Source organism: Pipistrellus hanaki, assembly GCF_964339955.1.
Source record: "Pipistrellus hanaki genome assembly, chromosome: 18".
Lineage (NCBI taxonomy): Eukaryota > Metazoa > Chordata > Mammalia > Chiroptera > Vespertilionidae > Pipistrellus > Pipistrellus hanaki.
In genome coordinates this window covers 10,798,550-10,813,869 of record NC_140520.1, presented here as the reverse complement: position 1 = coordinate 10,813,869, position 15,320 = coordinate 10,798,550, and the positions used below count along the sequence as shown (strand labels likewise).

General features: G+C 55.7%; 1 protein-coding gene across 1 annotated transcript in view; it reads left to right on the top strand.

Moving 5' to 3' along the window:
* The window catches only part of MAB21L3 (mab-21 like 3), a 33,082-nt gene extending 20,861 nt beyond the window's left edge, over window positions 1-12,221 (top strand). The window contains exons 5-10 of the mRNA XM_084866401.1: window positions 424-564; window positions 2,019-2,310; window positions 4,537-4,715; window positions 5,150-5,350; window positions 9,621-10,927; window positions 12,026-12,221. Of these exons, the coding sequence (XP_084722527.1) occupies window positions 424-564; window positions 2,019-2,310; window positions 4,537-4,715; window positions 5,150-5,350; window positions 9,621-9,968 (1,161 nt within the window). The 3' untranslated portion in view covers window positions 9,969-10,927; window positions 12,026-12,221. The remainder of the gene's footprint in view (window positions 1-423; window positions 565-2,018; window positions 2,311-4,536; window positions 4,716-5,149; window positions 5,351-9,620; window positions 10,928-12,025) is intronic.
* The last annotated feature ends 3,099 nt before the right edge of the window (window positions 12,222-15,320 follow it).

Sequence of the window (15,320 nt, the reverse complement as noted above, 5' to 3'; positions counted from 1 at the left end):
CACTTGAATGTATGCTTTTATTTTTTTAAAGATTTTTAAAAATTGACTTCAGGGAGGAAGCAAGAGGGAGAGAGAGATAGAAACATCAGTGATGAGAGAGAATTATTGATCAGCTGCCTCCTGCAAACCCCCGCACTGGGGATTGAGCCCAAAACCTGGGCATGTGCCCTGATCAGGAATCAAACTCGTGACCTCCTGGTTCATTGGTTGATGCTCAACCATTGAGCCACACCATCCAGACGAATGGGCGCTCCTGTTTTAGAACTGAACTCCGAGGCACTGACAGGTGCCATCGGACCTGAAGTCACCTCTCCGGGAGCCCTGCTCCTGTGGTCACTCCACTGCGTCCTGTCCCGTCCCTTCCTTATGCCCGTGCCCGGGGCAGCCCCGGAAATAACCCCTGTGCTGCTTCCTGCCCACCAGGTGGACTGGAGGCGCCAGCGGGTCTCCCAGATAGTGGAGGAGGTGCAGAAGGTCGTCTACCAGCTGACCACAGAAATCAGCAACCAGGACATCCGCTTCCAGGCCATCCCGTACTCCCCGATGTACAACGGGAACATCATGGTGAGCGGCCTCCGGACGCCCCCCACCCCCACCCCCACCCCCACCCCCGGGGCTCCCGGGAGCCGCAGGTGACAGGCGCCGACACCCCTGAGAATACTAACAGTACCGCCTGTTTCCTCGGCGACTGAGTCTTTACCACTTACACACTCGTGTGAGCGATCATGTTCCAATTTCCAGCTGGTGGAGCCTGAGACAGGGAAGTGACAGGGTGCGGTCCGTCCCCGAGGGCGTGGAAGCCAGGGCACCCTGGGGCCCTGAGCCAGGGCTGTGCCTCTCTCACAGTGACACTAGATTGGGGCTGGGCAGAGGGAATTGTCCAGAAAATAGTAGAAAGTATTTGTGGGTTGCAGGTGGGGGAGGGAAGACAGTGGGAGGTGGCCTTTAGACACTGCAGGGGCCGCCTCGGAACCTTTGTCCCTGACTTGGAGCCCCCAGAGCTGTAAGCTGCCAGGGTGCCAGCCCGAGTTCGTGCTCCGCTATGAGTGGGCGAAGCCGCCCTCACAGGAGGATCTCGCTTGCAGACGGTCTCACGGAATAGACACGAGGGTTCTCTCCCTCTCAGGGACAGGTGAAGTGAGGCTCTGGATTATTTTGGATCCCTGTGCCCCTTGATCTGGATTTTTCTTATGGCACACAGAACCGCCTTCATTTGTATTAAAGTTATCTGCCTTTCATTTGTGTTAAAAGTTATCTGGATTCATGCCCCCCGCTCACACCAGAGTCAGTCCCTCGTTGGTAGGGATCATGTGTGTTGATGGCTCCGTTCCCAGAACCCAGTAGGGTGCAGCCTGCAGTAGACAACTTCTGTTGAATGAATGAATGAGCAGAAGAATTAGTATCTGAGTACATGGTGTACTGGTGCCGTACACTTCGAGGTCAGTGGGCGTAGGGACCACCCATAAGATTCTGGGACTCGTTGCGTTTTGAAACAATAAGATCTTGGGAAATTCACCCCAGGCTGCAAATGATAAAACTAGGTTAGATCCTGGAATGTCAGCACATCTCTGCCTCCCTCTCCCACCCACTTCCACTGCCTCCCAAATTAGACAAAAGCAGACCCGTGACTAGGAATAGAAGCATAACATTGCTTTTCCTAGATCTGCCGTACATCCTGGGAAGTTTCCTTCTGGGAGAAAACGCCTCCCCGTTAACACAAGGGGCCCTGCAAGGCCCAGGTTCCCTTCATGCCTCTTCCTGGCAGACCCGCGAAGCCCGGGGCTCGGGGACTTCATGAGCTACTCGAAGCATCCCAGGGGGTCAGTGGCAGGATAGGACGGGCCCTCTCGCAACAGGCAGGTGCAGTTCCCGTCCACCTCATCACGTGGCTGAGGGCTGATGCCTGGCTCAGCAGGTGGCTCCAGGGGACGCCATGACGTCCCAGTCTGTGAACTCACTCTCTCTCTCTCTCTCTCTCTCTCTCTCTCTCTCTCTCTCTCTCTCTCCCTGGACCCCAGGTGTTGGGCCCCAGCCAGTTCCTCGTCACAGTCCCAGTGAGAGGCCTGGCCGGGTACCGGGAGGCCAGGGAGCAGCGCTGGCGGTACTACACGCTGCAGGGCGCCCGGCTCCACTGCCCGCTGCGGAGCCCCGAGGGCCTGCTGCAGTGGCTGGAGGTGCAGCAGTTCGTGAAGAACCTGTGGCAGTGGCACGAGACGGACGTGAGCATCGAGGGGGACATCGTGCCCGCCAAGGTGCTCCAGGTCTTCCGGAAACTGGTGGAAAACGCCATCGAAACCTGTCACCTGTCAGGTGAGAGGATCGAGAGAAGTGGGGTCCACTTCTTAAAGGGTAGCTTGTGACCTGGTTACCTGGCCATTCAGTAATTCCAGTTCTAGACAGATACACAAAGACATATGTATACGCCTGACTGGTTTGGCTCCGTGGATAGAGCGTCGGCCTGCGGACTGGGGGGGTCCCAGGTTCGATTCCGGTCAAGGGCATGTACCTTGGTTGCAGGCACATCCCCAGTGAGAGGTGTGCAGGGATCAATGTTTCCCTCTCAGCATTGTTTTAAACTCTCTGTCCCTCTCCCTTCCTATCTGTAAAAAATCAATAAAATATATTTAAAAAAAAATATGTACAGGGATACCCACAGTCATAGGCTGTGTAGCAGTGAGGAGCTAGAAAGGGTCCGAAAAAGGAACACTGAGTGAGTAAATGCTGCTGCCTCGGCCTCGGGGACTCCCGTGCAGCCTTCAGAAAGGAGGAGGTGCCTGTGCACGCACACGGGGGTGAAAACTGCCCGCGCCGGACAAGTAAGTGAAGAGCCAGAGAGCTGAGCCATACCTGTTCCGTCTGCACAGAAAGAAATGGGTGTCCGTGCACATTTCCTTGTCTAGACAGAAGGATTCTGGAAGGTTCCATGATGGAAATAGCTCATGTTTAATGGACTGTGACCATGGAGAGAATGTTCCTGTGGATTATTTAATTTAATATGCATGGCACCCCTAGAGAGTAAGAATTATTTTTCTACCTGTTTACAGATTTAAAAAAAAAGAGAGAGATGTAGAGAGATGAAGTACCACGTGGGTGAACAGAGTCAGCACGGGCAAGGCAGGGGGTCTGGCAGGGAGAGTGGGTATGAGAGAGGCACACCCGGCGGGTTGAGGAGAAGCCGTCAGTAAGTCATGCTGAAGTGGCAGGCGTCCTCGTGTTCGCTCTGAGCAGCTCTGAGAGGAGACAATGGGCTCTTCCTCCCATCCCAGCTGACAGGGCAGTGAGGGAGCTTTTGTCTCTTCTCGGGCAAGGAGCAAAGTTCCAGCGCCCCACCCACGGGGCTCGGCCTTGTCTCATGAAGGCAGACAAAAAAGCCTGCATCCAGCCAGCGTGGCTCAGTGGCTGAGCACCAACCTATGAACCAGGAGGTCAGGGTTCAATTCCCAGTCAGGGCACATGCCCGGGTTTTGGGCTCAATCCCCAGTGTGGGGTGTGCAGGAGGCATGCAGTGATTCTCTTTCATCATTGATGTTACTGTTTCTCTTTCTCCCTCTCCCTTCCTCTCTGAAATTAATAAAAATGTTTTAAAGAAACAACCTGCATCCTTTGAAAGAAGTGGGGACAGATCAGAAATGGATTCTAGCCTCTGCGCTGGGAAACTTGACTGGGTGTGTTTCTCTCCCACCTGGTTGGAAATGACAGCGTGCAGGCTTCCTTCTGCTCACTATTTAAAAAATACATAAATATTTTTATTGATTTCAGAGAGGAAGGGAAAGAGAGAAAAAACATCAACGATGAGAGAATCATTGATCGGCTGCCTCCTGTACGCCCACACTGGGGATGGAGCCGGCCACCAGAGCATGTGCCCTGACCGGGAATCAAACTGTGACCTCCTGGTTCAGAGGTTGATGCTCAACCACTGAGCCACACCAGCTGGGCAGCTCACCGGACTCTTGAAGCCAGTGACTGGAAAGCAGGTTATGGTTTCGAGGGCTTCGGATGGTAATGCAGCCGGGGGTGGGGCTGGCGTCATGATGGTGAGAACAGATAGCACCTGAGAGCCTGTGACTCGGACAAGAGACGGTTAAACCGAACGCCACCGCAGGCCGATGAATAAGCCAGGGGCCGAGGCTGTCTCAGACAAGGTCAGCTTCTGCGGGGAACGAGGGGGATGTAGAAGAATGGTCGGATTTCATCTCACAGCAGCAAATACTCTACCTTTTGTTTGTATTCATCGTCTCTTTCAGTCGAGGCTCCTGAAAAGAATCTATTAATTTCAAAGAAAAGGTGCTATAACAGCCTCGGGGGAGGGAGGAGAAACATACAAGAAAAACCCACCAACCCTGAGATTCCTCTAGCAATGCTTCTGTGGATATTGACTCGGCTAATTGTCTAGTTTTGATATAAACCGAGCCCCCCTGGGTGTGCTATGGACACTCTGAAAATGGCCCCCGAGGCTGTGGGCGCTGGTGAGAGTGGCTGCTCCCAGGTTCCCTCTTTGAATGCTTTGTGCTGAGCCTGCTCGTCATCTCCCCCCAGGAAAGGTCAGCATGCTAACCAGCGGCATTGCAGTCCACGTTGCCATGGAAACCTCCGCAGGGCAGGTGGAGATAGAGCTGGCCCCCGAAGTGGAGATCCCCACCGCCTGGTCCAAGAGAGCCCCGTGGCCTCGGTGTCTGTCGCGCTGGCCCTCCTCGGAGCGGGCGAGGTGCATCAAGGTACCGGTGAGCGGGCCCCTGGCCGGCGGCCTGCCCCCCAGCTTCCCAACGAAAACAGGTTCCCCAGACCCGCGGTTCTCGAGGGGGCCCTCGCCTGGGAGTGGCACCTGAGGACCAGTTAGATGTGAGGATTCCCACGCCCCCTCTGATCTCCTGGACCAGGCTGGGTGGGCAGGCCCCGCCCTCTGGGGTTTAACAAGCCCAACAGGACCAGGTGATTGTGGTGCAGGTTCCAGACGGAGAACCCTCCCCAGAGGAAGTGAACGCAGCTCTGCCATTAACCGCCCACGTGCGAGGGGCGGGCCTGGGGCTCCCGCCGTGTCCACCCACTGCCCCGGGACTGGCCCCCGGGCTAGTGGATGCTTCGGAGATGGCTCCCTCCTCCGGCCGGCGCCATCCTTCCCACGTTCCCGCCGCCTCCCCTCTCCCTCCAGTCGTTTGGATTCTCCTTGCTGGCCCGTTGGCGTTGGCATTATCACTGGCAGCTGAGCTTCCTGCAGGCCGAGCGGGTGCTGCTGGAGCAGCTGGACGAGGACGGGGGCTGCCGCCGGCGGTGCCTCCAGGCCCTGCGGCAGCTGAAGGAGGACGTGTGGTGTCCGGGCCAGAGGCCCGTCATCACGTCCCACCACCTGCAGGTGAGTGCGCGGCCGGGGCGACCGCGACGGGACCAGGGTGGGTCCCCTCTGCGTCCGGCAGGGCCTGGCCTGGCCTGGCCACACGGACCCGGCCTGTGTGGGTGTGGGTGTGTGTGAGTGATGCATTCAGGATGGGCTTCCACTGTCCTCATTTGCCAACCACAAACTGTCACTCATGAAGTGAGAGAAACCAGCTGTACATGTACCCACAACTCCCCTAGCCGGGGTACCGTGTCCTCCCTTTCTTTCCCCCTCCCCATCCCTCTCTTTTCTTTGTGCCTCTCCTTCCTTTTTCCCTCGGTCTCTTTCTCTCTCCTTTTATTTCACTCCACAAACCATGGGTGCCCACTGCGTCAGAAGCCCCGCTGAGTGTTAGGAATGACTTGCAACACGTGGCCTCTGCCCATGAGGAGTCTTCCGTCTGCTCAAACCTCAGAATTCCTCGTGTTCTGACTCAGCCCCCACCCAGACCAGGTGCAGCCACTCACGCACACACGCTCCGCTCCGCTCCGCGGAGGAAACCAGGAAACGATCAGGTTAGACCAGGACCGTAACTTCCGGGTCCCAGCATAGGCGTGGTTTCCTGTCACTGCCAGCACCTGCCTCCCCTTGGCCCAAACCCAACATTGCACCTTCAGGACCGCCCTCACGCACTCACTCACTCACTCCCTCACTCAGCAAAGATGCACTGAGGTGACTACAAGCCGGACCCCTGCCCCCGCCCCTGGAGGACCCCGGGGAACACACATAGACATGGCTGCTGCTCTCGTGGGGCTCCCGGGCTGGCAGGGGAGAGGGGCGTGGATCAGGCAGCTTTGCAGGTGGAAGCACATGGTGCAGGGAGCACCGGGGAGAAGAAGAAGAATGTTGCTTTGGGAACCAGGGCGCCCCTCTGGGAGAGTGGCCTTTGATGACCCTCTCCCACTCCTCCTCCTCAAATGTCCGACGGCACACGGTGAGCTGGACGCTCAGGTGGCACCGTGTGCAGCTCACTAGGTGTCAGACTCTGAGGGACAGCACAGCCCCAGCCCAGCTAGTACATTGGGCGCCGCAGGCTTCTCCCCGGGCCCTACACGGGGAGCACAGGTCGCTGGCGTAGTCCCCGTCTATGTGGTACCTTCCTCCACGCTCCTACCTCTGCCTCCTCCTACCTGTGCCTTCTCCTACCTCTGCCTCCTCTCCTTCAATGGACAGCGACACCAGGCTGGTTTCACTCACGCCTGAGCCCCTGTCTCGCCCAGTGCTGTGCACCTACTGGTTGCTTGGTAAATACTGGTTGGCTGAGTGCATGAGTGACTCCACAGCTGGTTCGGCTTCCCCACAGAACCACTGGCCTTGGCTCCGCCTTCTTATCTCTTCTGATAATCTGCCCTCCTCGGTCTGGCCGAGAGTCTCTTCATATCTGGGACCTTTCCCCCAAGTGTCTACATTCTTAACATGTTCTCAGGCACATGTCCTTGAAAGCACACACCTGTGCTGGGGGAGAGGCACACCGGGTCTGAAGACAATCTAGTCATTCTGCGGCCTTACCTTCTCTCTTGCTTGTCGTTCTATACCGGGAAGAGGTAGAGCTGAGAAGCAAACTCGAGTCTGTCTCAGAGCAAAACCTCATAATCTTAACCCCAGGGGCCTTGCTCCGCAAGGAAGATGGATAGAGACACTTTAAGGGCATAAATATTTAAGGCAAGATGGACGAGGGTGCCATGGGCCTCCTGGCTGTGACTGCTCTCAAAACTGCACCCACCCACGGATCCCTTTCATCCCAGAAGATTCTAATCATAGAGTCTTAGGGCAACTCCCTCAAGGTTTCCGCTTCGGTCCTCCCTGCCCACCCCCAGAACAGAGCAAGACTGTCTACACTCAGGAGGGGGCGTTTAGAAGGGAGTCGGGTGTTGGACGGTGGGATGAGCAGAAGCAGAGCTGCCTTTTCCTCCAGTCTGCCCCTCTGGGCAGCGGGCAGTGCCATGGCCACGGCTGGTGGCGGGTGGGGTTGTCCCCGAGGAGGGCCTGAGCGGGCAGGACCATTGCGGGCATCCATCTGGGGAACATGGAAGAGATTGGGTTGCAAAAGAGCCGTCAGGCTCACCTCACCTGAAGCCTGGCCCCGTCTTATAGGGCCCTCCCTTCCACCCTCAAGAAGCTCTCCCCGAAAGGGAGAAGCCAGAGCTTACCTTCCACTGGCTTGTTTAGTCCTAAAACCCACTCAGGGGCACGGGGCCTCGATGAGCATGCACAGACCGGCTTCAGTGTGCCTGGGAGATGAAGGGCTAGCTACAGGAGAGGAACACGCCCCTGTCTTCTGTGTCCAGGTTGTCGTGACCGGCATGAAATGACCTCCAACTCTTCACGCCAAACAATTTAAGTCAGAACGTAGTCAGTATCTTGCCGTGACCCTAAAAACTGTTCTCTCACTTTTTAGTCAAGACTGTATTTTTAAACATACCCAACGTCCAAACCATCACATTGGTTCATTCTCTATTTCGCTCAGTCAGCACTTCCTGTGCCCCCTGACTGGCACCTGACTGGCACACTTAGTCAGGTGCCAGTCAGGGGCTGGTGACACAGCAGTGACTAAAAGCAGGTACAGTCCTCCGTCTCGGGGAAGTCGCCTCCTAGTAGGGAACCCAGAGTACGTAGGAACATGAGGACGGCTGGGCTCACGGCTGCTTATGAGAAGTAAGTGACAAGGAGGGCATTGAATGCGTGTCAAGGGGCAATGAGATGTGATGAATGAGTTTCCTGGGAAAAGGGGTGGCAGTGTGTTCCAAGTGGAAGTAGAAAGTAGGTTGTGAAAGGCCCTGAGGGAGAAGAGAGCATGAAATGAGGCCAGTGTTGCCCAGTCGGCTTGGCTCAGCGGCTGAGCGTCCCCCTGTGAACCAGGAGGTCAGGGTTCGATTCCCGGTCAGGGCACATGCCCGGATTTCGGGCTCGATCCCCAGTGGGGGGGCATGATTCTCGTCATCACTGATGTTTCTATCTTGCTCCCTCTCCTCCCTCTCTGAAATCAATAAAAATATATATTTTTTAAAAAGAAATGAGGGCAGTGTGGCTAGAAGGAGAAGCCCAGGAGACCGTCGTGCTGGACGAGGCTGGAAAGGCAGGTTGGACCAAACCTTGCGAGCCAGACCATGCGGTTTATGTTTCTAACTAAAGCCATGAGGAGACGTGGAGGTCCTTCAGACAGACTTACATCTCAGAAAGACCACGTTGGCTCCGTGTGCTTGGTGACAGGCGGGAGGGCTGTTGTGCAGGTCCGGGCGCGATGTGGTGAAGGGGACAGCGACGCCGCAGAGGAGACACGTGGGTGGATTTGAGACCTACATCGGCAGCCGGATCGGCAGGACTTGCCTGGGGTTGGCGAGGGAGGGGGTGAACCCAGGTCAGTGGCTTGCATGACTGGCTGGATGAGCAGCTCTGGAGGCAGACCAGGGGCGGGGGGGGGGGGGGGGTGTGAGCTCAGCTGGGACATGCTGGAAGATGACTTTCAGATTTTTACGAAACACCAGATAAAGAGGTCAGTGGAGCAGTCTGGGCTGGAGAAAGAGAATTGAGAGTCACCTGTGTCTCGTGGGAGGAAAGCCACTGTTGTGGAAGGAAGCCAGAGTAGGTGGCCTGGAGCAGAGGAACGCCATGCTTCGGGAGGAGAAGCCTGCCGAGGAGTAGCTGTGGTGCTGGGAGAAAGCCCAGGGTGTGGTGTGGTGGCTTGGAAGCCACGTGAAGAGTAACCCCAGAGGAGGTCATGAAGGGGAGATTCTGCCGGCTGGCCGGGTGGAGCGAGGGCTGGAAGCGGGGTTCAGCCGTGTGCAGATCACTGGCCCTTGAGGAGAGCAGCTTGTGGGGGCTGGCAGTGGGAGAGTCCGCTGCAGGGACTGAGGCGGGAGTCGGTGCAGAGGAAGTGAAGACAAAGAAGGGATGGCGGGAGATCCAGCACATACAGTTTCTGGAAGGAGAGGGATTCAGCCCGCTGGGAGGAGCAGAGGAGCAGCGAGGAGGACTCTGATGTCTGGGCATGAGGGTTTCCGTTTTCCCTGTAAGGCAGAGGCAGAGGGGTGGGGAGAGTTGTGATTATTGGACGTGTTAGTGGGGAGCAGAGGAAGGAACCGAGAGGCGCAGGAGACGGACGAGGCTGAGGTCGGGGATCCGGAATTCAGGGCAGAACCAGCTGGCCCTGGGGGGACTTTCCCGCCTCCTCCAGGGTCACGTGAGCTCGGTGTTTCCGAGGACACACTCCTCGGGGGCCCACGTGTCTGACCCCCTCCTCCCTCCGCAGACGGTGCTCTTCTGGACTTGCGAGAAGTACCCGTACACCAAGGACTGGCGGGTGTTCAGCAAAGGGCTCCTGCGCCTGGCCAGGAAGCTGCACAAGTGCGTGCGCCAGCGCTTCCTGAAGCACTTCTTCGTGCGCAGCGGCAACCTCCTGGAGCACGCCACCGCCGCCGAGCTGGACGCCGTGGCCCAGAGGCTGGGCCTCTTCCTGAAGGACCCCGGCGGGCTCCTGACCCTCCCCTCCGGCCTGATCTCTGTGGATGGGTCCAGTCAGGTGCCGGATTCCTGCCCAGGAGAAAGGCACCAGGCGGCCATGGAAATCGCATTGACCACTGGCACATCAGAGGCCTGACCAGGCCTCCCTGGGCCACGAGGGTTCCTGCCCTCACTGCCGCTAGCTACCTCTCTTGGGGACAGCCCTCATCAAGCTGCCCCGAGCCCCTCATTGCAAACTGATGACCGTTCTGAGTGTGTTTCCCTTGCTCGGATGCTGATGGCCTGACGGGGAGGATGGAGACAGAGCCCCTGGAAGCCGGGCCCAGCCCTGGTCCTCCAGCCCGCCAGCCACAGGGCCACTGTTTCCGTTTGTGAGATGGGACTGTGGACGGTGCAGTGCCCTTCCGAGGAGAAGGCATCGGATCAGCGCTCCGTGTTGCTGCTGGTTTATAGCCGGTGTCCGCATCCCGGATGAGTGCCTAGCCGCCGATTAAATGAGTGCGTCTGTTGCGTTGGCCCGCCTGTGTTTCCCGCCAGCTCTCCTCGGGGTTCTGTCTGTCTCACTGGTGGTCCCCCAGTTGAGAAAGAGAGGTTTCGAAGACAGGTGTCAGTCCGAGGTGGAAGGGCAGGTCTGTCTGCCTCCTTGATCCCAGCCACTGGCCTCTCCTTGCTTCCCACGCCGTGGGTCAGGGTCGGGACCGCCTTGTATTTATGAAGGAACTCGGTACGGTGACCTGCGTGGAATGACTTGGGTGCCACGCACCTCTCAGCTCCTTCCTTTGCTCCCGTCATCCACTCCCTCACTCAGTTTTCGATACATGCCCCTTAGGCTTTGGGAATGTGGCCAAGAGCAGGATGGACCAGGCCCGCCCGGTGGATGATGCCCAGTGGTGGAGACAGGAAATGAGCAGTGAGATGAATAAACGAGTTGTTAGAAATTAGAGCGAGTACCCCGGAAGAAATAAACAGAATACTGAAGTAGAGCCACAGAGAGATCCAGAAGGATGAGGCTGCAGACACTGACGGGGAAGGAAAGGGGGCCAAGTGCAGGCGTGGAGGGGCCACAGGACCAGATCCCCCGGCCTTGGACCGCTGGTAAGGAATCTGTGTTTCATTGTAAAGTCGAAGGTGAGGCAGTTGGCCTCTCCTGGCATCGTGATCCGATTTGCACTTTAAGTTCCCGTTCTGGCATCTGCAAGGAGAGGGTGTGGGGTTCGCCCCGGCGTCAGGCACGGAGGGCCCTCGCGCCTCTCATTTTGAATCTCACTGAGATCCCGAGGCCACACGCCCTGGGCAGCATGTCGGCTGGGAGTTCTAGGAGTTGTTGGTGAGCTCAGTGGTTTCTCCTGGCGTTTATGTGCTGCTGCTCAGTTCAAGGGAACCCTTTATTACTTAGAACATTTACCCAAATATATAATAGTGGCATTCCTTTAAGTATGAACCATAAAACCAGGGTTTTTAAAAAAGAAAGTCACATCGGAAAAGAAATACTGTAACCCCGTGGTCAGCAAACTGCGGCTCGAGAGGCACACACGGCTCGTTGGCCCCTGGAGTGTGACTCTTCCACAAAATACCACGGCCTGGGTGAGTCTCTTTTGAAGAAGGGGCATTAGAAGAAATTTAAGTTTAAAAAATTTGGCTCTCAAAAGAAATTTCAATTGCTGTACTGTTGATATTTGGCTCCCTTGACTAAAGAGTTTGCCGACCATTGCTGTAACCAAATGGTGGGGTCCCTGGCTATAACCTAGGAAACCATGGTTTCAAAATGATGGAGGTCTTTCTGAGCATAAGTTTATAATTTTGACAACAGGAACTGATGAGCAGACCAATGTGCTGCTAAATCATCCAGACTTGCATTCAAATTCTCCTATTCTTAGATCTTTGGGAAACAAGAAGGTAGCAGATATAGCAAGTGTTTAAAATGTTCATGTGAAAACAGCTGAAGCAAGTTTCGAAACAGCTCTGTAGTCACAGAACACAAAAGGTGTAAATGGCCTGTACTACCGAGAGAGGGTGGGCCTGGCACACTGCGCCGGCTGCTTCCAGTGGATGCTTCCCTCCTTCCCCTGGAGATCTGGTTTCCCTGGGAAGGAGGGCTGTGGGCAGATTCCAGAATGTTCTGACTGCCGGCCAGCAGAGGGCAGGCGGGGACCACACGTGAAAGGAGCCGGTTCCCACCCAGTGCCTTTTCAGCCAGCAGGTGTCGCCCTCCTCGGCCTAGAGCCTGGTTCTCCAGAAAGGGATGCAGGAATAGAGGATTCAGCTGATGCAACATGGTTTACCTTTCCGGCCATTTTGGCTAAAATCCAAAATCTGCTTAAAGCTCGGATTTACAAAGGGAGCCTATGCAAGTATATCCACCGTGGGGGTTCTGGAATATTCTGCTCATGGTTCTGAAAAGCATGGTAATATTACTCCTTTATTCTGGTCGGCGTTTTGTTTTGTTTTTAATTCTCCAAAAGGCCTTTTCTGTGCATCTCCGGTCTTCTGGGTGCAGGGCTGTGTGATGGTGGGAAGCTCGGTGGTCAGCTGTAGGAACTGACCTGCTCGATTCCGCATCCAGCTCTGACCCTGTAATTGCCTGACCAGGGCAAGTCGTCCCACTTCCTAAATCTCGATTCCCTTGTAGACTTTCTTATGGCTTGAATGGTGTCCCCCGGAATTCATAGGATGAAGCTCAAACTCCCAACACCCCGGAATGTGACTGGATGTGGAGACAGGCTCTGTAAAGAGGTGGTTGAGTGGAAATGAGGCCTGTAGGGTGGCGCTCTGGTGTAATAGGACTGGTGTCCCCAAAGTTCAGGAAGAGGGATCCCGGGCAGGCGTGCAAAGACACCAGGCCGTCTGCAAGCCCAAGGAGAGAGGCTTCAGGGGCAGCCGTCTCCGCTGGCATCTTGATCCTGACCTCCAGCCTCCAGCGCTGGGAGGAAACCGTGTGTGTGTGTGTGTGTGTGTGTGTGTGTGAGTGTGTGGTTTAAGCCACGAGGTCTGTGGTGGCCTGTTCTGGTGAGATGAATGCAGGCCTCGGGAGAGAAGCCGCACCTCCTCACTGGTGAGGAGAACCAATGGAATAATGGTGCTTCGTCAAATGCATGTATAGCATTGTAGACCCCTATCCTGCACAGCGTCCGTCCATGTCCGCCATTCCTGGTAACTGCCCCCACCCTCTGTGTGAAACCAGCACCAGGAAAGCAGGCACAGCATTCCAATACGAGCCCCTGGCATGGCCACGTCCTCCTGCAGCCCCCGCCCCTCTCTTCTCTCCACGATCCAGTTCCCCAAGTTATTGTACGTGTCTCCACTTCCTCAGCTCTTCATACTTTTGTTTCCTGAGAGAGTCTGAGCTGTTTAAAGAATCCCAGGGACCACCACGCTCCCTGTCTGGGTGAAAGAAATGGCCCAGCACCAGCCAGAACTTTAGAATTCTCCCAGGTGCGCCTCTGTTCCCCAGCCCCTCCCTCCCTGGCATAGGTAAGCATGGCCCCGTGATGGACGGCCCTGGCTTCCATTTTTGCTGTCTGCTAGTCAGTCATGGACTTATTTCTTTGCAGGGTGTCTGCTTTTCTCCCTGACTCCTTTTAATTTCTCTTCTGTCGCCTCCTCCTCTTCCTCTGTCTCTCTGTCTCTGTCTCCTCATAGGCGTACTTTGTCACCACTCAGTTGTCTCCTCCGCTCAGGCCTGCCTGTCTCCCTGACACCCATTGATTGGCGTTGGTCTCAGGATCAGTCCCTGCTTGACATCCCGCTGCCCTCTCCCCAGCAGCTGCTCTGCAGAGAGCCAAGCTAGGACACATGGACAGTCCCCTGGCGTCCCCTTTGGGGCCCAGCTCTTCCACTCACAGATTTGTGATCCTGCTCACGTCTCTTTGTTTTTCAAAATGCTTTTCCTCGTCTGAAGACCAGGCAGCATTCGGATGTTGGTTGCCTTGTCTAGAGTCAGACAGCCGTCTGCTGGAACTCAGCTCTGCCACTTACTAGCCCGTAGCCTTGGCTGTTACTCAACTTGGCGAGACCTCAAGTTCTTTGTCTGCAGACCGGGCATCCCCAATATGCGCCGACCCTACCGCGGATGAGCAGATGATGCTTCCAGCGGGGATGGCGCAGGTTTCTCACGGGGGCCAATGATTTTGGTTTCAGCATTTGCTGGAAGAAATATGCCTGAGAGCTTTAGAGCTTCAGGCATCTCAACACGGTGTCTGGTATCCCAGGGACTCCTTTGTCTCTGTGGACCACTCAGAATCTGGGGCCTCTTTCAGTTGTTCAGGTCACGTGGCCCTCTGCTCACAGGCCTCCAACCATTGCCCATCCCACTCATGCTAAAGCCAGAGCCCTGAATGACCCAAGCCCCTCCTCTGAACCGGCATCCCATCTCTCACACTCATCCTCACTCATACTGCTTCCTCGCTCTTCCCAGAATGCACCAAGCATGACTCGGGACTTCTGTGCTTATGGCTCCCTGTGTCTGGAGGCCTTCCCTAGTTGCTTTATATAAAACTAGAGGCTGGTGCATGAAATTTATGCGGGGTAGGGGGGAGGAGATGTCCCTCAGTCCGACCTGCATCCCTCTCACAATCTGGGACCACTGGTTGACTACCTGACCAACTCTAACCACCTGCCTGACTACCTGATCATCCCTAACCACTCTGCCTGCCTGCCTGATCACCCCTAACTGCTCTACCCTGCCAGTCTGATCTCCCCTAACTGCCTCTGCCTCGGTCCCTACCACAGTGGCTTTGTCCAGAAGAAAGTCAGGAAGATGTCAGGTCTATCCTGTGTAATTAGCATATTACCCTTTTATTAGTATAGATAGCATATTTTATATACCTCAACCTGGTCTTGACATGGTCTACCCTCTTTCTCTGCTGGATTTCTCTCCAAAGCACCCTCTGGACAGTCTATCTGGCTGTCTCTCTAACTGTCTGTCTTGCATCCACCAGAATGAAAGCTCTCTGAAGAAGAGACTGTATCTGTATTTTCAGGATTATATATTTATAATCCGGGCACATAAGTGTTCAATACATGGTACTGTGAATGAAAATATTTGTAAAACTCCTTCAAAAATGATCCATTCAGGTCTCAAGCTCCTTGGACTTTTCCATGTATTTGGTTTGTTTCTTCCCTTAAAAGCAGTAGATTCACGGAATTTCTAACTTGCAGAGATCGGGAGTGGGGGGGGTCTTTGCCTGCAGCTTGGAGGGGAATGGGATACGGGCAAGTTGAATGGCTGGCCTCAAAGCCCCGACTCGGAGGTGGTTTGCGATGGAAACGCTAAGATGTTTGTCCTTCCAGAAGCCCTTGAGCTTCTGCAGTGCAAACCTGAGCCCCGGAGGAAATGAAATCTCACAGCCTCACTCGCACTTTGGCTCTTCCTCATCTGTGCCCCGGGCTGGGACTTTCGCCCCTCGCCCTCCACCCTGCGCCCTCCACCCGCTTCCTCTTTCCTGGTTGTCAGGACAGCAGCGGGCGTGGGCGGGACCCCCTGTGGGAG